This window comes from Carcharodon carcharias, chromosome 18 (genome assembly GCF_017639515.1).
Source record: "Carcharodon carcharias isolate sCarCar2 chromosome 18, sCarCar2.pri, whole genome shotgun sequence".
NCBI classification, from domain to species: Eukaryota; Metazoa; Chordata; class Chondrichthyes; order Lamniformes; family Lamnidae; genus Carcharodon; species Carcharodon carcharias.
In genome coordinates this window covers 73,726,716-73,751,416 of record NC_054484.1, presented here as the reverse complement: position 1 = coordinate 73,751,416, position 24,701 = coordinate 73,726,716, and the positions used below count along the sequence as shown (strand labels likewise).

The 24,701-nt window shown below is 40.5% G+C and overlaps 1 protein-coding gene across 5 annotated transcripts in view; it reads left to right on the top strand.

Annotated features, from left to right (window-relative positions):
- The window catches only part of dcaf6 (ddb1 and cul4 associated factor 6), a 178,344-nt gene that overhangs the window by 146,314 nt on the left and 7,329 nt on the right, over window positions 1–24,701 (top strand). For 4 of the 5 annotated variants that reach the window (XM_041210642.1, XM_041210641.1, XM_041210640.1 and 1 more), the window contains 3 exons: window positions 9,087–9,225; window positions 9,321–9,477; window positions 24,383–24,471. In XM_041210642.1, the coding sequence (XP_041066576.1) occupies window positions 9,087–9,225; window positions 9,321–9,477; window positions 24,383–24,471 (385 nt within the window). Of the gene's footprint in view, window positions 1–9,086; window positions 9,226–9,320; window positions 9,478–13,218; window positions 13,334–24,382; window positions 24,472–24,701 lie in introns of all 5 variants that reach the window. The other variant, XR_005945770.1, reaches the window with a different exon arrangement.

The window sequence follows — 24,701 nt, the reverse complement described above, 5'->3', positions numbered from 1 at the left end:
CCTGCCATTGCTGTTCCACTGTCTTTCCTGCTTGGCTCATCTCCCAGTCAATTCTGCCCAGCTCCTCCCTCATGCCTCTGTAGTTGCCTTTATTCAACTGTAATACCGTTACATCTGATTCCAGCTTTTTCCTCTCAAATTGCAGGGTAAATTCTATCACTTCTATCATATTATGATCACTTCCTCCTAAAGATTCCTTCACCTTAAGCTCCCTTATCAAATCTGCCTCATTACACATCACAAAATCTAGAATTACCTGTTCCCTAGTGGGCTCCACCACAAGCTGCTCCAAAAAGCCATCTCATAGACATTCCACAAATTCCTTTTCTTGGGATCCACTACCAACCTGATTTTTCCAGTGTACCTGCATATTGAAATCCCCCATGATCACTGTAACCTTGCTTCTCTTACACACCTTTTCTATCTCCTGGTGTATCTTGTGCCCCACATCCTGACTACTGTTCGGAGGCCTGTACATAACTCCCATTATGGTTTTTTTACCTTTGTGGTTCCTCAACTCTACCCACACAGATTCTACATCATCTGACCCTACATCATTTCTTGCTATCGATTTAATTTCATTTCTTACTAACAAAGCAACCCAAACCCCTCTGCCAACCTGCCTATCTTTTCGATAGGATCTATATCCTTGGATATTTAGCTCCCAGTCCTGATCCCCTTGCAGCCACGTCTCCGTAATGCCCACCACATCATACCTGCCAATTTCAATCTGCGCCACAAGCTCACTTACCTTATTTCGTATACTGCGTGCATTCAGATACAACACCTTCAGTCCTGTATTTCCCGGCCCCTTTCTCATTGTTGTCCCTTTATCTGATGCACTTGAAGTTAGATTCCTAGCCCTTTCCAAACACTCTGTCCTATTTTGTGTTCTGGAGACTTTAATAGTCTCTCCTGGGCTCTCTTTTCTTTTCAATTTTTTCATAATTTTCCATGAAGTTGAATCCACTGCCCCCCCCCCAACACACACGCTAACCTGTGCTTTGTTTCCCATTAGTCATATTTCTTGGAGTTTTACCCTCTCCCCACCCCCCCTCCCACTTTCTCATTTAAAGTCCTGTTGACCACCCTATTTACCTTTTTCACTAGAACATTGGTCCCAGATCGGTTCAGGTGGAGACCGTCCCAACGGTACAGATTCCTCCTGTTCCAGTACTGATGCCAGTGCCCCACGAAATGGAACCCCTCTTTCCCGCACCACTCCTTTAGCCACGTGTATACTTCCCTTATTCTCCTGTCCCTATGCCGATTTGCATGTGGCTCGAGTAGTAATCCGGAGATTATAACCCTTGAGGACCTGTTCCTTAATTTAGTTCCTAGTTTCTGATAATCCCCAAACAGGTCCTCTTTCCTAGTCTTACCTATGTTATTTGTCCCGACATGAACCACAACAACTGGATCCTCCCCCTCCCTATCCAATATCCTTTCAAGCCGGTCAGAGATGTCCCTCACCCTGGCACCGGGCAGGCAACATACCATGCGGGACTCTCAATCCTGCTGACAAAGGAAGCTATCAATTCCCCGAAGTATAGAATCCCCTACAACTACCATTTGTCTTTTTGCTCCCCCCTCTTGAATGGCCTCCTGTGCCACGGTGCCGTGGTCTGCTGGCTCATCCTCCCTACAGCCCTCTTCCTCATCCACACAGGGAGCAAGTACCTCGTACCTGTTGGACAAGGTCAAGAGCTGAGGCTCCTCGGTTCCTGAACACAGGATCCCTCTACCAGCCTCACTTGCAGTCACATCCTGCTGACTCTGACCACTGACCGGACTTGGGGTACTTAATCTACCGGGTGTGACCGCCTCCTGATACAAAGCGTCCAGGTAACTCTCCCCCTCCCGGATGTGCCGCAGCGTCCGGAGCTCAGACTCCAGCTCATCAATTCTGAGCTGGAGTTCCTCCAGCAACCAATACTTGCTGCAGATGTGGTCACTGTGGCTCACAATGGGATCTACCAGCTTCCACATCATACAGCTACAGCACAACACCTGCCCAGCCATCTCTACTTAGATAATTAATTAATTAGCTTTGCAGTGTTTTTTTTTCAAAAGCCGTCTCAGGGAGTTGAAGATTTTTAACATTAAAAATAAAGATTTCAAAAATAAGGAAAGCATATCTCCTCATGCGACTGTCACATGAGCAGGGACAAGTTAAAAATGAGTTTTAAAATTTTTTATTTTTTTTATTTACTGACCGAAACCTCATCCCACCCGTGGATGAGGTTTCGTTACAAATGCAAAGGCTGCCTGGCCAATCGTCCACCCGTCAACCGAACAGTTGGATGGGCAGCGAAAAATTAGATTTAATGAATTGTTTAATAGACCTCTTAATTGTCGATGGGTGCACGCCCACCGAGCAAAATATCACAAGAGTGTGCAAAGACGCCAGGACACTCGCCCAATGTCATCGTGCACTATTTTACTCCTGTTCGGCCCCAACAGCTCAATCTATCCTCATAAGACAACCCCTTCATCCCAGGGATCAACCTAGCGAACCTTCTCTGAACAGCCTCCAAAGCAAGTATATTCTTCCGCCCCCTTAAATAAGAAGACCAAAACTATATGAAGTACTCTAGATGTGGCCTCACCAACGCTCTTTATAGTTGGAACAATTCTTCCCTACTTTTATACTCCATCCCCTTTACAACAAAGGCCACCATTCGATTTGCTTTCCTAATTACTTGCTGTGTCAGCATGCCAGCATTTTGTGATTTGTGTACAAAGACACACACATCCCTCTGTACAGCAGCATTCTGGAATATCTCTGCACTTAAATAACATTCTGCTTTTCTGTTCTTCCAACTAAATTAGAAAATTAATTTCCCCACATAATTCTCTATCTGCAAATTTTATGCCCACTCACTTAACCTACCCATATCCCTTTGCAGACTCTTTGTTTCCTTTTCACAACTTGCCTTTCCATCTTTTACAATATCCCCTGTCCCTTCATCCAAGTCATTAATATAGATCCTCCCTTTTGTCTCCATGATTTTCTGTCTTGGGATGCCTTTGGTGTCTTCTATCGTAAAAACAGATTTAAAAAAATACTTATTCAAAGCCGCTGATATTTCCATGTTTCCTGTTATTAATTCCCCAGTCCAATCCTCTAAGGAACCAATGTTTACTTTAGCTACTCTCTTCCTTTGTATATATTTGTAGAGGCTCTTACTGTCTGTTTTTATATTTCTTGCTAGTTTGATATCATATTCCAATTTCTCCCTCTACTCTTTTTTAGTCACCCTTGGCTAAAAACTTCCCAATCTTCTGGCCTACCACTAATCTTTGCAGCAGTATACACCTTTTCTTTCAATTTGATACCATCCTTAACTTGCTTAGTTAGCAATGGATGATTCATCCTTCTCTTAGAGCCTCTCTTTCTCAAAGGAATACGCTTTATTGAGACTTATGAAATATCTCCTTAAATGTTTGCCATTGCTTACCTACCCATCCTATCTTTAAACCTATTTTACCTGTCCACTTTAGCCTTCAGATCTTTGTAATTACCTTTATTTAAGTCTAAGACATGAGTTTGAGATCCAAGTTATTCATCCTCAAATTAAATGTGAAATTCTATCATCAAAAATATTCACTACACTCATGGTAGATGTATTCAAGAAGATACATCAGAGGAGAGTTGATTAAATATTGATAGAGAAAAACTAACAGACTTGCATTTTGCAGATCATGCACTAATTGCCCCACCTGTTAAAGACTTGGAAGTACAACTAAATAACTTAAAGAGTAAAAATATTGGACTAAAAAGCACAAAAGAGATACAAAATATATGGGGAACTTCAACTCAAAGATACCAAACAAATTGAAGACCAAGAAATTGAAAAAGTGACTAAATACAAATACCTGAGGCAAACATTAAAGATGGAGAATTGTACAAAAGAAGAAGTACTGAGTCGGATTAGGGCTGGATAGAGTTGCTTTAAGAGATACAGAGCTTTTCTGTGAGATAAGAAAATACTGGCATTAGGGTGGTGCGTGCATGATCAGTGTGTGCTACTGACCATGATATATGGGGTTGGAATCATGGACAACTACAAAATATATAGAACAAAAACTGTTATAGTTCAGAGAGCAGTGGAAAGACACTTTCATTCAGGATAAAATTAGGTGCAATGAAATATGCCAGAAAACTGGAGTTAAGGACACCATTCAGGAGATAAAAGAAGCCAAATGATGATTGGCTAGGTATGTTACTCAAAGAAAGGATAACAGGTGGATAAAAAGGTTAATGGATGAGCAGCCAATAACAGGAAAGAAAAGAAGAGGGAAACCAAGAAGAAGATGAACAGTAGGAAATATAGATGAATAGAAAAGGTATGAGGAGGGCTACATCCTACACTGGATGAACACAGTCTAAATGATAATAATGATCACTCATTCCTAGAGGATCCTTTACCATGAGATCATTAATTAATCCTGTCTCTTTACACATTACCAGGTCTAAAATAGCCTGTCCCTGGTTGGATCCACAATATATTGTTCTAAGAAACTCTCAATGAATTTATCCCCATGCCTTTACCAATTTGATTTTTTCCCATCTGTGTGAAGATCATAATTGTCCACAATTATTGTAGTACCTTCCATTGAAGCCCTCATTTTTTTCTTCATTTGTACTCTGCCCTACAGTGTAGCTACTGTGATGGGGCTATAAACTTCTCCCACGAGCGACTTCTTTCCCTTGCTACAAACAAACCTACGAATTAGGAGCAGGAGTAGGCCACTTGGTCCCTCGAGCCTGCTTTTCCATTCAATAAGATCATGGCTAATCTGATCTTGTGGATAAAGGGAACCAGCTGTACTTAGATTTCCAGAAGGCATATGATAAAGTGCCACATCAAAGGTTATTGCAGAAAATAAAAGCTTGTGGTGTAGGGAGTAACATATTGGCATAGATAGAAGATTGGCTAGCTAACAGGAAGCAGCGGGTAGGCATAAATGAGTCTTTCTGGTTCGTAAGATGTGACAAGTGGTGTCGCACAAGGATCAGTGCTGGGGCCTCAACTTTTTACAATTTATATAAATGACTTGGATGAAGGGACCAAAGGAAAGGTTGCTAAATTCCAGCCTACCCCCAATAGCCTTTCATATCTCCCTATTAATCAAGAATCTGTCTAGCTCTGCCTTAAAAATATTCAAAGGCTCTGCTTCAACCGCCTTTTGAGGAAGAAAGTTCCAAAGACTCTCAACCTTCTGAGAGAAAAAAATTCTCCTCATCTCTGTCTTAAATGAGCGACCCCTTATTTTTAAACCATGACCCCTAGTTCTAGATTCTCCCACATGAGGAAACATCCTTTCCACAACCACCCTGTCAAGACCCCTCAGGAACATAAAGGTTCAATCAAGTCACCTCTTATCCTTCTAAACTCCAGTGGATACAAGCCTAACCTGTCTGACCTTGCCTCATAAGACAACCCACCCATTCCTGGTATTAGTCTAGTAAACCTTCTCTGAACTGCTAATGCATTTACACCTTTCTTTAAATAAGGAGACCAGTACTGTACACAATACTCCAAACGTGTACAACTAAAGTATAGCCTCCCTACTTTTGTAATCAATTCCCCTCACAAATCATAACATTCTATTAGCTTTCCTAATTACTTGCTTTACTTGCATGCTAACCTTTAGTGATTCATGCACTGTGACACCCAGATCCCGCTGAATCTCTGAGCTCTACAATTTCTCACCATTTAGATAATAAGTTTCTTTTTTGTTCTTCCTGCCAAAATGAACGATTTCACATTTGCCCACATTATACTCCATTTGCCAGATCTTTGCCTACTCACTTAACCTATCTATGTCACATTGTAACCTCCTTATGTCATCTTCACAATTTACTTTCCTACCTATCTTTGTGTCACCAGCAAATTTAGCAACCTTTCCTTTGGTCCCTTCATCCAAGTCATTTATATAAATTGTAAAAAGCTGAGGCCCCAGAACTGATCCCTGTGACATACCACTCGTCACATCTTGCCAACCAGAAAAAGACCCATTTATGCCTACTCTTTGTTTCCTGTTGGCTAGCTAATATTCTATTTCTTATCTCCACCCAAACTGATTCCATATTTTGATCTTCCAAACCAAGATCATTTCTTACCACTGTACTGATCTCCTTTAATTTTCTTCCTATATTTTTGAAATGTCAAATATCTTTGAATATTCAGTTTCCACCCTTGGTCACCCAACCACATCTTTGTAATGACTATCATACATGCATTTATTTTTATTTATGCCATCAATTTATCTACTTGTTTTTAATGCTGTGTGCATCCAGATAAAGAGCCTTGAATTCTATCTTTTTACTGTTCTTCCTTATTCTGACCCTATTTGTTGGTCCACTCTTATATTTATATGCTGTGTCCCTTCGTGTCACACTCTAGTTATTCCTACCTGTATCACTACCCCGCACAATTAACTTGTCCTTTCTCTCTAACTTCCTGAATTTCCCCACCTCCCCCCAATCCAACTATTTTGTTTATAGCTCTCCATACAGCCCTAGTTATTAGATTTGCCTGGACACTGTTTCCAGTGCAGTTCAAGTAAAGCTCCTCCTGAAAGAATAGCTCCTCGCCACATTTCTTCCATGATTGAAACTTAAATCTTTGACCAGTCTTTTAGTCAATTCTCCCAACAGCTCATTCTTTGGCTGGATCTCAATTTTTGTCTGGTTAAGCTTCCATGAAGTGTCTTGCGATGTTTTCCTGTATTAAAGGAACTATATAAATGCACATTGTTATTTTGCCAGCATCTGAAGATTAAGTTAAGAAGAAAACGGGAGAACATGGCCTTTTGAGCCTTGGACGAGGTAACTGTGAGGTGACCTAGATTTATATCAGATAGTGAACAACATAGAAAAGATTAATCTGGATTACCACTGCAAGCTAACCTATGATAATAGGGCAAGGGGTATAGGCTTAAACTAGTAAACAAAAAACAAATTTAGGGCCAATGCCAGGATGTGCTTCTTCACTCAAATATTGATTAATGCATGGAATGGCATTCCAGGCTAGGGTAATTTAAGAATCAATTGACTGCTGTGATGGGAGTAGAGTGATGAACTAAGATGGACCAATTGGTCTTCCTGATCTATGCCAAACTTGTGATGCCACACTGTCATGTTCTACTTATTTCCATGTCTAAATTCCACATAAACTTATGTACTGCCAACATTTTGTATTCTGACCGTTGCGCTCTGCACCAGTGAGTTAATGATTTTTTTTTTTTAAAAGCTGTTTTTACTCGTGCAGAAAAATGCCCTAGCTCCTATTTGATAGTTTTGCCTTAAAAGTGGTACCATGTCCAAATCCTTGAAACTATTTTTTAAATAATCAAACCAATAAAACAATTTAAGATCAAGGTAAAGGATAACTGCCGCCTGAAGGATAAGCTGTTCCAGAAATAGTAGCTAAACACATTGAATAAACTTTGAGGTCATTTGTTAAATTATGGGATGAAAAAGCACATAATGTCTTAGTTGATTAACATTTTGCAGTGCCGTGCATTCTCGTTTTTTAAGTAACCATGACATTTGAAAAGTAACTTTTAAAATTCAGAGGAATTGAGGAAAATGCTGCCAGAGCTTGTATTAAATGACTTGCTTTCAGTACTGAGAAGGATGTATGCATTGTATATAATTGTAGTACCTTAAAACATTTGTCGTGCTGCATCCAATACAAATCCGGCCTTAACAAGACGAGTTAAAAGTCACTCTTCACATTAAGAAGAAACTAATCATGACCTGACATGCAGAAATCTCATTGGCTAAATTGTGCTTCCAGCCTTGACAGAGGATATACTCCTGAGATTGCTTGTGGCTTTAGTTTCACCTTGACTAAGTGTTAGTCTTTGTAAAGCAGTAGCATTCTTACTTCTGAGTCAAAAGGTTCTGGGTTCAAGTCCAACTCCAAAGATTTGAGCACATAACCTAAACTGATACTTCTGGGCAGTATTCGGGGAATGCAGTGCTGTCTGAGGTGCCATCTTTCAGGTGGAATGTTAAATAGGCCAGTATAAAACTTACCATGGTACTGTTTGAGGAAGTTCTCCTGGTATCCTGGCCAACATTTATTCCTGAACCAACACCACTTAAATAGATCATTTAGTTTTTATCTCATTGTTGCTTGTGGAGCATTAGCTCTGTGCAAACTGACTTGCAGGGTTTCTCTAAAACAATGACTACATTCAGAGTTACTTATTTGGCTTGGAAGTGGCATACGATATACTGAAGCACTGTATAAATACGAATTCATTATTCTTACCAGCCTGAAGAGTTGCTATTTTCAAACTTAGAAATTTTAAGTATTTTTATTTATTTTTATGTGAAGTAATAACTAACGTACATATTGTAATGAAGAACTAATCTCAGACTGAGTAACAAATGGACTCCACTTGCAGTTTGATATATACTACTGTTAATTTTCATAGTGCATAGTTTTCAAGGTTGGGAAAAACTGGCGTTATAGTTATGTTATTTAAAGTTACAGGAACCTTTAACTCCTATCTCTTAAAGTAATTTTATTTCGGACGAGATATGGAGTGAGGTTATTTTAGAGGCAGAACTAAATGTTGCTCCCTGTGGAACTCATCAGGAAAACCTGGAGGTGGGGCTCCCAAGTTTGTGGCATGACATTACACCATTGATTGGATGGCATCCCAATCTACTAGTCAGTTCTTTAAGTTTGAGCAGTGCTGCTGTGCAAATGTAGCAAAATGTGGACCATGTGCATCTCATGTACAGAGAAAGCTTTTCCTTTTGGATTGACCATACTGATCTAATATTAGTGAGCAAAGACTACATCACTGCAAAGGATAAAGAGAACTCCTTGGAGGTCTCCTCAGTGTCCCTTTTCCTGTCTACCTCCATTGCACAGTTTAAAATGCAAGTTGTTGCTGCATAGCTTAATTATTTTTGAAATTGACTGACCTTAATAACAGCTAAGATAGACCAAGAAAGGTCATTTTCTTTAAGATTATTTTTTAACAAAGCAACTAATTAACATTTTTTTCTCCTTTGTTTTAAACTTTTGTACTGAATTACAACATGTGATATTTAGACGTACTGCAGCTGCCCGTATACAGGAGTTATTCAGAAGGAGAAAAGAAAAGAAGGAAATGGAGGAGCTAGAGACTCAAAACATAAGAAAACCTACATTTAAAATGGTATACAAAGGCCACCGTAACTCAAGAACAATGGTAAACAAATCTTGTAAAACTGTCTTTATAAAAAATATAAAAAGGCATTTTTGCTGTTGGAATACACAATGATAATTGACTGTCTTTGGGTTCAGATCAAAGAAGCCAACTTCTGGGGTAGTTATTATGTAATTAGTGGCTCAGACTGCGGTCACATATTCATCTGGGATCGGCAGACAGCTGAGTTACTGATGCTATTGGAAGCTGACAACCATGTGGTGAACTGTCTACAGCCTCATCCTTTTGATCCAAGTAAGTAGTCACCTCATCTGCTAAAAGAAGGAATATTTTTCCTTGCATTTTGGAGTGCTAATAATGAACTGTGCCAATTCTGCAGAAGTAGTAAGAGAGGAAATATGAAGGCACCATGGTTAGAGGACAAATGCACCACATGGTATAGCACTAAATTATAATGACCAGATCCATTCTCTGGTTTCCACTCAGTCAATTTCAACTCAGGCAACAGTATGGTAATTATCAGCACAATGTTTAAATTAAACATTTATCATCAGTGCAAAGCAGTTTCCACTTGGCACTGACAGTAAACCTGTGTAGTGTAAATGGGGTTGTTCATCCCTGGCCTGATTTTGAAGGGGTGAGGTAAGACTCCCCTCTCCAGGGAGTCTTGCTTTGACATTGGCTCAAGGCCTGACTCCAGATTTAGACTAGATTTACTTCATAATTAGCATTGGTGATGAAGGAAACCACTTTGCACAGACTCATATTTGGCCTCAGTGTTCCCAGGTGAGGGAGAGAAACAAATAGCTAAAGCTTAAACTTCTGATCACTACCCAGTAAACTCTGAAAACATAGTATGGACTATGGGTGATGACAAAGATGGACTGTGGTGCCATTGGTTGAATACACAGAAAACACTTACTGTCCAGGTCACTTCAGTAAATTAACTGGAGACGTTTCCTCTTATAGAACTGTACTGTACTATATATTTCTGTCTCTGGGAGAAAACGGATAAAGGAAAACTTTAAAAAGCAAAAACATTTTGAAGGAAGTGTGTCATAGCATTCCTTAAAAAAAAAATGCCACTTTCTTCCTACCTCATGATTTATATCTTAAAGTCTCTCTTTCTAAGCTGTAATTACATGGAACTTAAAATAATTTTTATTTCCATGGCAAGAATGAAAATTATAAGCAACATTCCCTATGAGATAATAGTTGAAAAGAATATAGCTGATAGGGACCTTTTGAATCTGGATCAGGGCCCAAAGTTTAGCATCTATTTCCAAAGAGTTTAAGAGTTTAATATAGCTATTTCTGCCTGTTGTTTCTTTGAAAGGATTTTCTTCATTGCTCTCGATTTTAATTCAACAGTGGCCTCAGTAGTAGAAGTTTTATCTGGATTGAATCATGGAATCAGCTTCCACATGTACACATCCAGGTCTATCTCTCTCCCACCTTTTCAACCCCATGACTGCTGCTTAGCTGTCAAATAAGTCATCTGACATCCAATCCTGAATGAACTATAACTTAGTCCAACTCAACTTTAAGAAAATACAAAACCATCATCTTTGATCTTCGCTTTTTTTCCACCCACTGAATCTATCTGCCCTTGCCTGGTCACTGTATCATTGTTCAACTCTGAGCTGAATTTAAGAATTCCAATTTTTAAAAAACAAAATTATTTACAACTCTACACTATTTTGCATCTCTGCTCAGTAAGCCCTTTTGCCACTGAAAGAAATTCTCATACTCATGTCTTCATCTCCATTATTCCAAAACTCTTGGTTGGCCTCCCATTTTCCACTGTCCATGAACTCCAAGTTGTTCCAAACTCTGCTACATGTATCCTTCCCCATATTAAGTGGCGCTAGCCCATCAGCCCCATTCTCGTTGATTTACATTAGATTCCAGCCTTCTAGTGTGTTAAATATAAAATCTTTATCCTCATATCAGTCAATGATCTAATTCCAAAATCTCCCCAAAACACTGTTTTCTGCCTTTCTCCAACATTGGTAACAAGGCCTTCTACTGCTGGGTTCTGCTTTCTGAAATTCCATCCTTTAAACCTCTCCTCTCTATTCCATTCTTTTAATAACTCTTCTCAAAACCCATCTTCAACCAAGATTTTTGTTAACTCCTTCTAAACTCTGTTTTCCTGACTTCCTGTCCCTTATGCCAACCTGTGAAGAACTTTGGGACTTCTTTCACATTGAAGACATCATATTGCAAGTTGTTGTTGTTCTTCCTCATCCTTGTTTTCCATAGCACCTTCCTCCTCAACCTCTTCCTTCTCCTCTTTACCTTCTGGTCACCTTTTTCCTCACCCTCTTCTTCACATGTCTTGTGTCAGCTGTGGCGTGGTTGGTAACACACTGCATCAGAAGGTTGCAGAATCATCCCAAAGAAATGAGAACGTAACCTGGTGTGCACTTCAGTGCAGTACTCCAGGAGTGTTACTCTGTTGGGAGATGTCTTTCAGGTGAGGCATTAAACTGAAGCCCATATCTGCCAACTTATGTGGATGTAAAAGATCCCACAGCCCTATTTCAAAGAAGAGCAGGGGAGTTATCCCCAGTGGCCTGGCAAATACTTATCCCCTTAACTAACATTAGTAAAACAAATTATCTGGTCGATATCACAATGCTAAAAACAAAAAAACTGCGGATGCTGGAAATCCAAAACAAAAACAGAATTACCTGGAAAAACTCAGCAGGTCTGGCAGCATCGGCGGAGAAGAAAAGAGTTGACGTTTCGAGTCCTCATGACCCTTCGACAGAACTTCTGTCAAGTTCTGTCGAAGGGTCATGAGGACTCGAAACGTCAACTCTTTTCTTCTCCGCCGATGCTGCCAGACCTGCTGAGTTTTTCCAGGTAATTCTGTTTTTGATATCACAATGCTGTTTGTTGGACACTGGTGTGTGCAAATGGCTGCTTCGTTTTCTACATTGCAACAGTGACTACACTTCAAAAAGTACTTAATTGACTATGAAATGCTTTGAGATTTTAAGGCTGTGAAAGGTGCTATATAAATGCAAGTTCTTTTTCCCCTCGCCCTTCTCTTCCTTACCTATCTTCCTCCTCTTCCCCATCCCTTTGGCTTTTCAAGAAATTTCTAAAATCTTTTTGGAAAAGTAGAGCAATATCTATGTTTCTTTCAACTAAAGACACAGGGAGCGAGTGATGGCACTTTGGAAAGGGAGGTGTGATGTAGGCCAAATTTTATGCCTATAATGCTCAAATATTATCTATTTTGGATACCGATAGTCATGGAGTCTGAATTTCTTATCAGAAATCACATTTTTTCAACGAAACCAAGCTCCAGATCAGGGTGGGTAAAATGTTTTGATCACAGAACAAATTATTGAGTCCAATAGGATTTTAACATCCGGCGTGATGACAAGACCTATGTCAGCAGCTGAGGAGTGATGCCAGTATTTACGCAGTCCTTTATCTGACATTCAGTTCAATCTCGTGGTACATTAGTGGTCACATATGCTTACTTGCATCAGTGATGGGTGGGAGGAGGGAAAAATATATTCTGTAGAATTGCCTTATAATAATTGAGTTATAAAGAAAGGTATCGGTACCCTCTCTGGTGTTTTTCAGTTGTTCCCTGTTGCCAGGTTTAAATACAAATTATAGGGTAGTCAGCAAATAAAAATTTAAATTATGAAAGTTTAGATTATGAAGTTATCTCGATCATGAAGTTCTGCTCCCCTGTTTTATGAACAGGGAATGTTTAATATTTATGTTGTCATCGGGGTGTCACATAAGTAAAGTTCTGTTCAAAGTGTTAGCCCAGTCTAATTGGCTGAAGCATTAAATATGTGTTATGGAATAACAGATGCAGCAAGACAAAATAGATATGTCCCTCTTATAACATTTAGTAGCAACTCATTGGGGGTACTGTAGTTCCCCTAGCTCTGCACCAACAGAAGCATAATGGTGGTAATCAAAGGCAATATTCTGGCGGGTAGCAGTTGCATACCCTGCCTACCTGTCATCCTGATCACTGATGCTTCCCTCTCTGGATAGGATTTCCACCTGGGTACAGGGAACCTGAACATCATTTCAGTCCACCTTGCATAACAACAGGTTGGAACCTGGAGCAGTCTCGTTGAAACACAGCACTTCTATCTACAGCATGCAGGTAAGTCTTCCTGTGGATAGACAACACCACAGTGATCTGGTGCCTTGACAAGTAGGGAGGCACTTGGTCCTGAATTCTCTGCAAAGTTGCCCTGGAATTAAGGTAGTCATTCCCATTGCCTTGCCACAAACAGAAAGCACAAAATTTGCTCAGCATCAGCATAATCCTACCCCATGATGGGATGCAGTAATTTCTATAATTTTTTGGACACGCTGGGTCACCCACTCCAGTCTTTCCATAACTGTACAAGTATCCAAAGCCATAGGATCCTCATGCTAGGCTACCCTTTCTCTGGCAAGGGATGTTCCTGTCCGTTTCACTAAACAAATGTTCTGATTTTTACTATTTGAATAAGGCACTTTGCTCATAATGTGTGGAATATACTTTGACAGAATGATGATGACTAAATGTGAATATTACAACTTTTGCTCCAAAACAAGTTAGTAGGTGGAAACTATCATTATAGATTATTTTCATGCTAATGGCCATAATTGTCGTCAGCATCCTTCCATCTATGAAAGAGAATTGGCAAATAAAATGTGTATATGTGAATGTATATATATGAGGTCTGCGAATGCTGTACCATTATTTAAAAAGGGTACGAAGGATAGGCCAAATAATTATACACTGGTCAGTCTGATTTTGGTGGTAGGCAAATTATTAGAATCAATTCTAATAATGCTGTCACCTTAGAAAGGAATGGATTAATCAGAGATAGTCAGCATGGTTTTGTTAGAGGAAGGTCATGTCTTATAGAATCACAGAATCTTTACAGTGCTGAAGGAAGCCATTTAACCCATTGAGTCTACATTGGCTCTCTGAAAGAGGATTCTACCTAATTTCACTCCCCTGCCTTATCGCTGTAACCTTTCACATTCTTTCTATTCAGATAGCAGTCCAATTCCCTTTTGAATACTTCAGTTGAATCTGCCTCCACCACCCCTTCAGGAAGTTCCTTCCAGACTCCAACCACCCTCTGGGTGAAAGAATTTCTCCTCTCATCACTTCTACTCCTTTTGCCCAATATTTTAAATATGTGCCCTCGAGTTCTTGATGTACTCTTGAGTGGGAACAGTTTCTCACTATTTAGCCTGTGCATATCCCTCAGGGTCTTGACTATCTCTAGCAAATCTCCTCTCAGCCGCCTTTTCTCCAAGGAAAACAGACCCGACCTCTCCAATCTATCCTCATAGCTGCAGTTCTTTATCCCTGAAATCATTACTAATTTAATCAAATTTTTTGAGGAATTTTGAGGAAATAAGGAGGATTGATGAGGGCAGTGCAGTCAATGTTGTCTACGTGGATTTTAATAAGGCATTTGACAAGGTCCCATATGGCAGTTTGGTCAGGAAAGTAAAAGCCCATGGGATACAGGGGAATCTGGCGAGTTGGATCCAAAATTGGCTCAGCGACAGCAAACAAAAAGTAATGGTTGATGGATGTCTTTGTGAATGGAAAACAGTTTCCAGTGGCATTTCACAGGGCTCAGTGTTGGGTCCCTTGCTGCTTTTTGTATATATTGATGATTTGGACTTAATTGTGGATTGCATGATTGAGGAACTTGCAGATGACACAAAAATTGGCCATGTAGTTAACAGTGAAAAGGATAGCTGTTGTCTCCAGAGTTATGTCAATAGTTTGGTTGAATGGGCAGAAAAGTAGCTGATGGAATTCAATCCAGAGAAGTGTGAGGTAATGCATTTGGGGAGGGCAAACAAAGCTGGGGAATACACAATAAACAGGAGGATATTGGGAGGGGTAAAAGAAGTGTAGTTAATGTCCACAGTTCCATGAAGGTGGCAGATATGGTGGATAAGGTGGTAAAGAAAGTATATGGAATCCTTTCCTTTATTGGACGAGGTATTGAATATAAAAGCAGGAATGTAATGCTGGAACTGTATAAAACACTGGTTAGGCCACAGCCGGAATTTTGTGTATGGTTCTGGTTGCCACATTACAGGAAGGACGTAGTTGCTTTTAGAGAGGAGGTTTACAAAAATGTTGCCGGGTCTTGAAAATTGCAGCTATGAAGAAAGATTGGAAAGCTGGGGATATTTTCCATGGAACTGAGGAGGCTGAGGGGTGACCTGACTGAGGTGTACAAGGTTATGAGGGGCCTAGATAGAGTAGACAGGGATGCCCTGTTTCCCCTAGTGGAGAGGCTAATTACCAAAGGGCACAGATTTAAGGTGATTGGTAGAAGGATTAGAGGGGACATGAGGAAAACCTTCTTCACCCAGAAGAACATAAGAACTAGGAGCAGGAGTAGGCAATTCAGCTACTCGAGCCTGCCCTGCCATTCAATACGATCATGGCTGATCTCATTTTGGCCTCGACTCCAACTTCCCGCCCTCTCCCCATAACCTTTTCAACCCGTTACTAATTAAAAACCTGTCTATCTCCTTCTTAAATTTATTCAGCGTCCCAGTATCCACTGCACTCTGAGGTCTACAGATTCACGACCCTTTGAGAAAAGTAATTCCTCCTCATCTCTGATTTAAATCTACCACCCCTTAGCCTAAAGCTATGGCCTCTCATTCTAAAATGCCCCAGAAGGTGGTGGGTGTTTGTAATTTACTGCCTGGTTTGGTGGTGGAGGCAGAAATCTTCATCTCATTTAAAAGGCAACTGGATCTGCACCTAAAGTGCTGCAGCCTGCAAAGGGGCTAGAAGGTTTGATTAGAACAGGCAGCTAGTTTTTAAATTTTTTGTTTTTCGGCTGATGCAGACACAATGGGCTGAGTGGCTTCTTTCTGTGCCGTAACTTTTCTATGGTTCTATATTGTGTGTGTATGTGTAACTTATGTAACTTGAGCTTTCCCTGAGTGTATTCGCATGCGCATTTTGGCAGGCATTTGGACCCAAGCCCATCACTCTACCTGCAATTTTGCTCTTTCTATGCTCTTTTTAACTTTTCTCTGCATCTCTCCTAGACCTTGCTTCTATTGTCATGCCTCCTTTCACTTTTCCACTTTCTGGTACTGTGCCCTCCCAATTCCCTACACCAGCCCTTCAGTAGTCCTCAACCTTTCTGCTTTCTTGGCGCCATTCAAAGCTTGAATCCCTATTAGGTAAACCTACAGTTTCCCTCAATGCTTCTCTTGGCATCCTCTGAAAGGCTCATCTTGGTGCTGGCTCATTATAAGCCACAACCCCATCACTTCCTCTTTCTCATTGACCTTCCCACCCACTGCACCTGCTGGGGTCTAATCTTGCCTATCTGTGTCCTGTACAACTCACCCATTGCACTGCTGACCCTGTGGATTTTGCTAGCCGATCAGCTCGCACCACCCTCTAAACATTTGTCTCCAAAATGCCCATTCACTTGCGAACAAGGCCCTTGCCAACCATGAACTTATTGTGAATGATTGCATTGACATCATGGCCTTGACAGAAACCTGGCTTAAAGGTGATGACACCTTCTCCTCAATGAAGCCTCCCTGCCTGGTTATTCTTTCTACTACTTGCCCTGCCAAGACTGGCACAATGGCATTGTGGCTTTTATCACACCTTCGTTAGATTCCCCTGCTCCTCTGGCACTTTCTCTTCCTTATAACATCTTACCTTTTTCCAACCCTCTCACCTCTCATTCAGTAACATTGTTCTCTCAAGTATAATAAAAAGAAAATGTTCTCACCAAGATATCTTCACTGCTTTCCTACCTCAGCCTCTGCAACAAACGGCTTCCCATCATTGGTGCTTTCAACCTCCATCGCAACTCATTGTGATCCCTCTCCTCTGAGTTCATAGCCCTCTTATCCTTCCTAAATCTCTCCTTCCATGTAAACCCCCCAAGCCAACTGCAGGAGTTCCTCAGGGTAGTGTCCTAGGCCCACTCATTTTCAGCTGCTTCATCAATGACATTCCTTCCATCTTAAGGTCAGAAGGGGGGATGTTCTCTGATGATTGCACAATGTTCAGCACCAACTGTGACTCCTCAGATACTGAAACAATCCATGTCCAAATGCAGCAAGACCTGGACAATGTCCAGGTTTGAGCTGACAGGTGACAAGTAACTTCCCCCTCCCAACCTGATTGGGCCTCCCTCCCAACTTCTGACATCCTTCTCCCCCCACCTCCCCGATGTCCAACCCCACCCACACCCTCATCTCATCCCCAAACCCCCCGGCGATGTGAATACCACTGGTAAAGGCTATCCTGATCAGATCATTTCACGCTGTATATTGCAGGCAATAATCATCTCCAACAAGAGAGAATCTAACCATCACCCCTTGACATTCAGTGGCATTACCATTGCTGAATCCCCCACTATCAACATCCTTGGGTTTACCCAAAAATTGAACTGACCTAGCCATGTAAATACTGTGGATACAAGAGCAGGTCAAAGGCTAGAAATCCTGCAGCGAGTAATTCACCTCCTGACTCCCTGAAGCCTGTCCACTATCTATAAGGCACAAGTCAGGAGCGATGGAACACTCACCACTTGCCTGGATGAATGTAGCTCCAACAACACTCAAGAAGCTTGACACCATCCAGGACAAAGCAGCCTGCTTGATTGGCACCCCTTCCACAAGCATTCACTCCACCACCGATGAACAGTGCAGCTACAAGGTGCACTGCAAAAACTCAGCAAAGCTCCTTAGACAGCACCTTTCAAACCCTGACTGCTACCATCTAGAAGGGCAAGGGCAGCAGATACATGGGAACATCACCACCTGGAAGTTCCATTCCAAGCCACTCACCATCCTGACTTGGAAATATATCGCCATCCGTTCACTGTCACTGGGTCAAAATTCTGGAGCTCCCTCCCCGACAGCACTGTGGGTGTACCTACACACAGGGACTGCAGTGGTTCAAGAAGGGAGCTCACCGCCACTGCCACCTTCTCAAACGCAGTAAGGAATGGGCAATAAATGCTGGCCTAGTCAGCGACGCCCACATCCCGTAAATGAATGAAAAAAAAATTCTTGACCACCCCTTGATCTTGCCATCTCACCGTTGTCTTATTAATCTCACTGTATCAAGATAAAGCTATCCCTGATCACTTCCTTATATCAATCACCAATCAATCCCCCTTCCATGCTCCAACCCTACCTTCTTCTGTCTCTGTCTCTGGAAAAACTATCCTATAATTCACCTACAGCTGCATTTTCAAAATCCCAGTTGCTGAACCTTTGACCCTTCATTTAGAGGAGGCGCTGGCATATTGGTATTGTCACAGGATTGGTAATCGAGAGACCCAGGGTAATGCTCTGGGGACCTGGGTTTGAATCCCACCACGGCAGATGGTGGAAGTTGAATTAAATTAAAAAAACTGTGGAATTAAAAGTCGAATGATGACCACAAAACCATTGCCAGTTGTTGTAAACACCCATCTGGTTCACTGATGTCCTTTAGGGAAGGATATCTGTCATCTATTACCTGGCCCAGAAGCGCAAGCCTCCTCTGGGCAATTACCCTGCTCTGGGAACCATCTGAAAAAATTAGAAGAATTAAAACCTTTTTTAACTTCTGGGTAACTATTGTAAAGACACAAACCGGCCCCCGCCCCACCCCACCCCTCCCCACATGGTATTCCCCAACCCCTTGATTCCCCGACTTGACTCGATTCTCCCCACGCTGGAAGGCCCAATTTCCCCCACCGTCCCACAGCCCAAACTGACCTGCCCCGCCACAGGCCTGACCTCCCCCTCCCAACCTGATTGGGCCTTCCTCCCAACTTCTAACATCCCTCTCCCCCCACCTCCCCGATGTCCAACCCCACCCACACCCTCATCTCATCCCTAACCCCCCCCACCCACCGCCACAATGTGAATACCACTGGTAAAGGCTATCCTGATCAGATCATTTCACGCTATATATTGTACAAACTCATGGACGGGCCCAAAGCCATCACTTTTGACCCTGAAAAGTGCCCATTTTACCACCGATTACCCTGGAAGGGCAGGGTATCTCAAAGATTTGAACAACAGATGAAGCTATTTGTTTCACGCTGCTGCTATACAGTAGCAACACTAGTGGTATTCACCACTTACAGGAAGCCAAAAAGACATTTTGCCTACCATACAAGTGAGTAATTTTGTGTATAAACTTCAGTGCCAGTGTAATGCTAGGTATGTAGGCCATATGCCCCAAAGACTGACTGATCATATCAAACAGCATGTCCCTTCTGCTATTCGCAACAGGCAAGGTATGGACCACACCCAACCAGCTTATGCTTGCAAAACTCAAAAGAGCGTCCAACATGTGATTCCGTGATTGGACAACATTTGCTAAATAATCCTCAGTGTGCTAAGAATTACGCTGAGAACCAATTTAAGATTGTCAGTCAGGCTCGCAGTGTAACACATTTGTCTGTACTACAAATATTAATACACAGAGTCCTGTTCTTTGCAGATAGAAAGAACATGTACACATATTGTGCCTGCTTTTGCTAAACAACATAAGTGACAGCCATTTGCTGGTTCATTCCCCAGGGCAATGTCTTGACCAATCAGAGTCAAGCTCACTGGTTTAAATTTCAAACCATGCTTGGCAGTTAACTCAGTCACCATCAACTGGTGCATTCTTCATGCAATGCCTCTACCAATCAGAGTCCACTTGCCAACCAATCAGCACACTCTTCTCATACAGTATAAATATGTTGTTTCCCCTGACATTGGTATTCTTGTGAATTTTTCTGAGGCGTGCAAGATGAAAAGCTTCGACAAAAAAGTCCTTTTTCAGCAATACCCAAGTTCTGTACTACCCAAAAGGCTGTTTTATTATGTTAAAGGTGCAATATGGGAATAAATATAAGTTATGTTTTTATAAATTATGGTGCACACTTCCTGTTGCAATTTTTGATGCTCTACTTTTATGTAATACTTATTCTGGAAAAACGGTCAAAATTTCTCCATTACGTTTTTTGATGAACCAATCAGATAACTCTTAAGTTATTTTTCGGTGCGCACCATTTCCCATGATGAATTAGAATTTAGTTTAGCCCAACCGCAGGCATGTTTTTTTCTACAATTTCTCAGTCTCTGCACAGTGTTCTTCAAATATTTCAAAGCTGGAGGACAAACTTAAAAAGCTTTTTTCAGTTGAACCTTATATTGAGGGTTTGGCCTCCTTATTTGAAAAAGCATATAATTGCAATAGAAACAGTTCAGAGAAGGTTCACTTGACTCATTCTTGGGATAAAGGGCTTATTTTATGAAGAAAAGTTGGACCTATACTCATTGGAATTTAGACGAATGAGAGGTGATCTTTTTGAAACATATAAGATCCTGAGGGGACTTGATAGGGTTGATACTGGGAGAATGTTTCCTCATGTGGGGGAAGACCAGAACCAGGGGACACAGTTTAAGAATAAGAGGTGTCCCTTTTAAGATGGAGATACGAATTTTTTTCTCGGTGGGTTGTTAGTCTGTGGAATTCTCTTCCCCAGAAAGCAGTGGTGGTTGGGTCATTGAATTTATTCAAAGCTGAATGAGATAGATTTTTGATAGACGAAGGAGTAAAGGATTATGGGGGGCAGACAGGAGAGTGGAGTTGAGACCATAACCAGACCATGATCTTATTGAATGGCAGTGCAGGTTTGAAAGACTGAATGGCCTATTCCTGCTCCTAAGTCCTATGATTTTTTTTTAAAAAGTGTATGAGAGAGGGAAATAGAATGCAATTCCAAGCAGACTAAAATGTCCAGGAAAAAACTCCCAATACTGATTTTTTTCCCCCCTCTCTGGTAGTACCAATCCTTGCCTTACTGATTAACTGATTACAAGTAGATATACTTTTGGTTACCAGCAGGTTATTCACATTTTCTTCAACATGGTGTGGCTGCTAATGTATCAGTACATGTGTTACCTCCTTACCATCATACAGTGATATCTGAATGTTGTGACAAGTTTGTGGAATCGGATTTGATGATTCTTGTTCCATCTTTTTCATTACCCTTTGTTCCTTGAAGTTGTGCTGATGCTTTCATTAAGATGATTAGTGGGAACTACCCCCTTACTCACTAATTGGTTTATTGTAATACACTTAATACTTGCTGTGGATAACATAAAGCACTAGACCAACTAAGCACTGTTGGGTCCTGCTTTTATCTGCCAAAACTGTTCTCTGCTATTCCGCCGTTAAAGCACTTCTTAAAACCTACCTCCTTGACCAAGCTTTTAGTTATCTACCCTAATTTCTCTTTGTGTTTGTGGGTGTCAGAATTTGCTTTATAATGCCCCTGTGAAGCACTTATTTTGTTAAAAGATGTTATTTAAATACAAGGTGTTATTGTTAACACAGTGGATAGTAATTAGGCAGGGCTACCACTTTGAGCAGCAGAAATTAATGGCTTGTGAGCGCTCAAATTTTCTAGGTCCTAAAGGATAGCTAAATTCATAGGAAATTTATCTGCACCTTGTACCTTGCATACTTGAATGAGTCTTTGCTCAGGTTAAAAGAGCAGCCAAGCAAGACTAATGAGGAAAAAGAGGAGTGTTGGAATTGGAATAGAGAGTATGGGACAAAAGGAAACTGAACAGTATGGAGAGTGAGAGAAATTGTAAATCTAATAGTACTACTTTATTTTATTATGTTTCTACTACTAGTTATTTTATTATGTTTCTACTGTTTGTTATTTTATCATGCTTCGGAATAGCAATTGCACAAAGAAATTAAATCAATTTAATGAGAATGTGGAGTTAATAAAGTATAGCTGGTATAAATTAATTATAAAGGTAATCTGTTCTGATATTAAATGTGGACTAACCCTGGAAAAAAAATCATTGAAACTTTGTTTCTTGTTAGAATTTACTGACCAATTGTTATTTATATAAATATGCTATTGGCATTAATCTTATGTTATTTACAGGTCTATATGATATATTGTTAATGTTTATCTATGAAATATACATAATCTATAATATGTTAACAATATGTTATCTTCAGACATTTGGATCCAAGTTTTTTTTTAAACATATCATAGGCCTGCACTTAAGGCTAACTGCCTTTAAGTGAGCTGTTGAGCTTTAGTTAGTTTTCCAGTTTGGTTTAATTAACTAACAAATATTTAGCTATTGGAAAATTTCCTGATTTCCAATCAGAATGTATCCCTTGCAAAGCACTTTTGGACATTTTTTTCTATATTAAAGGCACTGTATAAATTAAAGTAGTTGTTGTTGCAGTCAAGTGACATTTAATTTCAATATGGAAGGGACAGTTCATCAAGGAGTATTGCATTTCACTGACCAGTCAGAAAGTCCTTGATTTTAGATAAAATATTTGATCCTTGAATTTTCTTAATATCGATTTTTTTGTTCTGGACATTTGTAGGCGTACATATGTTTCTGAGTATAGACTATGAAATTCATGTACTTTGTTGGTGAGACTTTAGAGAAAGCAATAAACTGATATCAATAGACTTATTTTTCCTATCCTTGGTTTGTTGAGATAGTACAATAATACAGTTTTATAAGCACAATATTTTCTTAAATGCCCTAGGCTTTTTTGACATTGGAAAATTCTGTGTAATAGATTGAATGGTACTTTCCTGATGTAACAGAATAACCTGAGTGAGGTGGATGCCAAAATGGGTAATTTCTCTGGTATCCAAGGACATACATGAGATGGCGGTGGCTATAGAAGAATATTCGAAAATATTGATCATTTTGGTTCAACAGGAATGGTCCTGATTGACTAAGATTTTTTTTTAATAATAACTCTTTCACTGGATGTGGATGTTGCTGGCTAGGCCTGCATTAATTGCCCATTCCTAATTGCCCTTGAGAAGTTAGTGGTGAGCCGCCGCCGTCTTGAACTGCTCAGCCCATGTGGTGTAAGTACACCCACAGTGCTGTTAAGGAGTTCCAGGATCTTAACTTAGCGACAGTGAAGGAACAGCGATATAGTTCCAAGCCAAGATGATGTGGGTTGGAGGGTATCTTGCAGATGGTGATGTTCCCATGCATCTGTTGCCCTTGTCCTTCTAGGTGATGGAGGTTGTGGGTTTGGAAGGTGCTGTTTAAGGAACCTTGGTGTGTTCCTGCAGTGCATCTTGTAGATGGTACACACTGCTGCCACTGTGCATCGGTTGTGGAGGGAGCAAATGTTGCAGGTGATGCATTGGGTGCCAGTCAAGCAGGCTGCTTTGTCCTGGATGGTGTCGAACTTCTTGAGTGTTATTGGAGCTGCACTCATCCAGGCAAGTGGAGAGTATTCCATCGCACTCCTGACTTGTGCCTTGTAAATGGTGGACAGGCTTTGGGAAGTCAGGTGAGTTACTCTCCACAGAGCTCCCAGCCTCTGATCTGCTCTTGTAGCCACAGTATTTATATGGCTAGTCCAGTTCAGTTTCTGGTCAGTGGTAACCCCCAGGATGTTGATAGTGAAGGATTCAGCAATCGTAACGCCATTGAATTTCATGGGAAGATGGTTGGATTCTCTCTTGTTGGAAATGGCCATTGCCAGGTATTTGTGTGGTGTGAATGTCACTTGCCACTTGTCAGCCCAAGCTTGAATGTTGTCCAGGTCTTGCTACATATGGACATGGACTGCTTTGTCAATCAAATACCAAGATAAAGTATTCCAGAAAGCTTGACAAGATTAAATAAAATATATTTCTATAAAAAACATAGATAATACAAAAATGTGCCTTAAAAAAATCAATGCACAAAACCTTTTCATGTTAAAAGCAATTTTTTTTAAATGCATGAAGAAAATCTTTGATACTTTATTACCAGATTCTTAATGAGTACTTAATGTTTTGAGTCAGTCTAAGAAAATTGAACGTACTGCAGTCAATATTAACACAATGTTGGAAAAGAACCATCCTGTCATTTCTAGACTGTTATACAAGTGGATTAACACTTTCCATGAGACAATGCTCTCAAATTGATTGACAGAATGACAAAAGTGTGCACTGATCTCTCATTTAATGTTTCTTTGTTGTGGCTAGCTGGAGGGCTGATTTAGAAGTTCTACACTAGAGTTTCCACAAACTGATTTCAGTCTATCCCATAACAACGTTTTGGTCATAACCCACATTTATAAAATTGTTAATGTCCTGAGTTTGCATTGGCACATAATTATTTCTTCTGTTTTTCATAGTTTTGGCATCCTCTGGTATAGATTACGATGTCAAGATCTGGACACCACTAGAAGGAATTCCAGCTTTTGACAGAAAACTTGCAGAAGAGGTATGCAAACTGTTTTGTTAACATTGGACTTAAGATGATTTGATATATGCATTATTATTTTGAGAAATGTATGTTTTACGTGAAGATACTAATAAGTAAATGAGACCAAATGAGATCATAAATGAAAATTTATTCTGTCCCTCATCATTTTTTTCCAATAATTTTCTCACCACCAATGTTAGGCTGACTGGCCTGTAATTACTCCATCTTCCCCCTTAATGATAAAATGT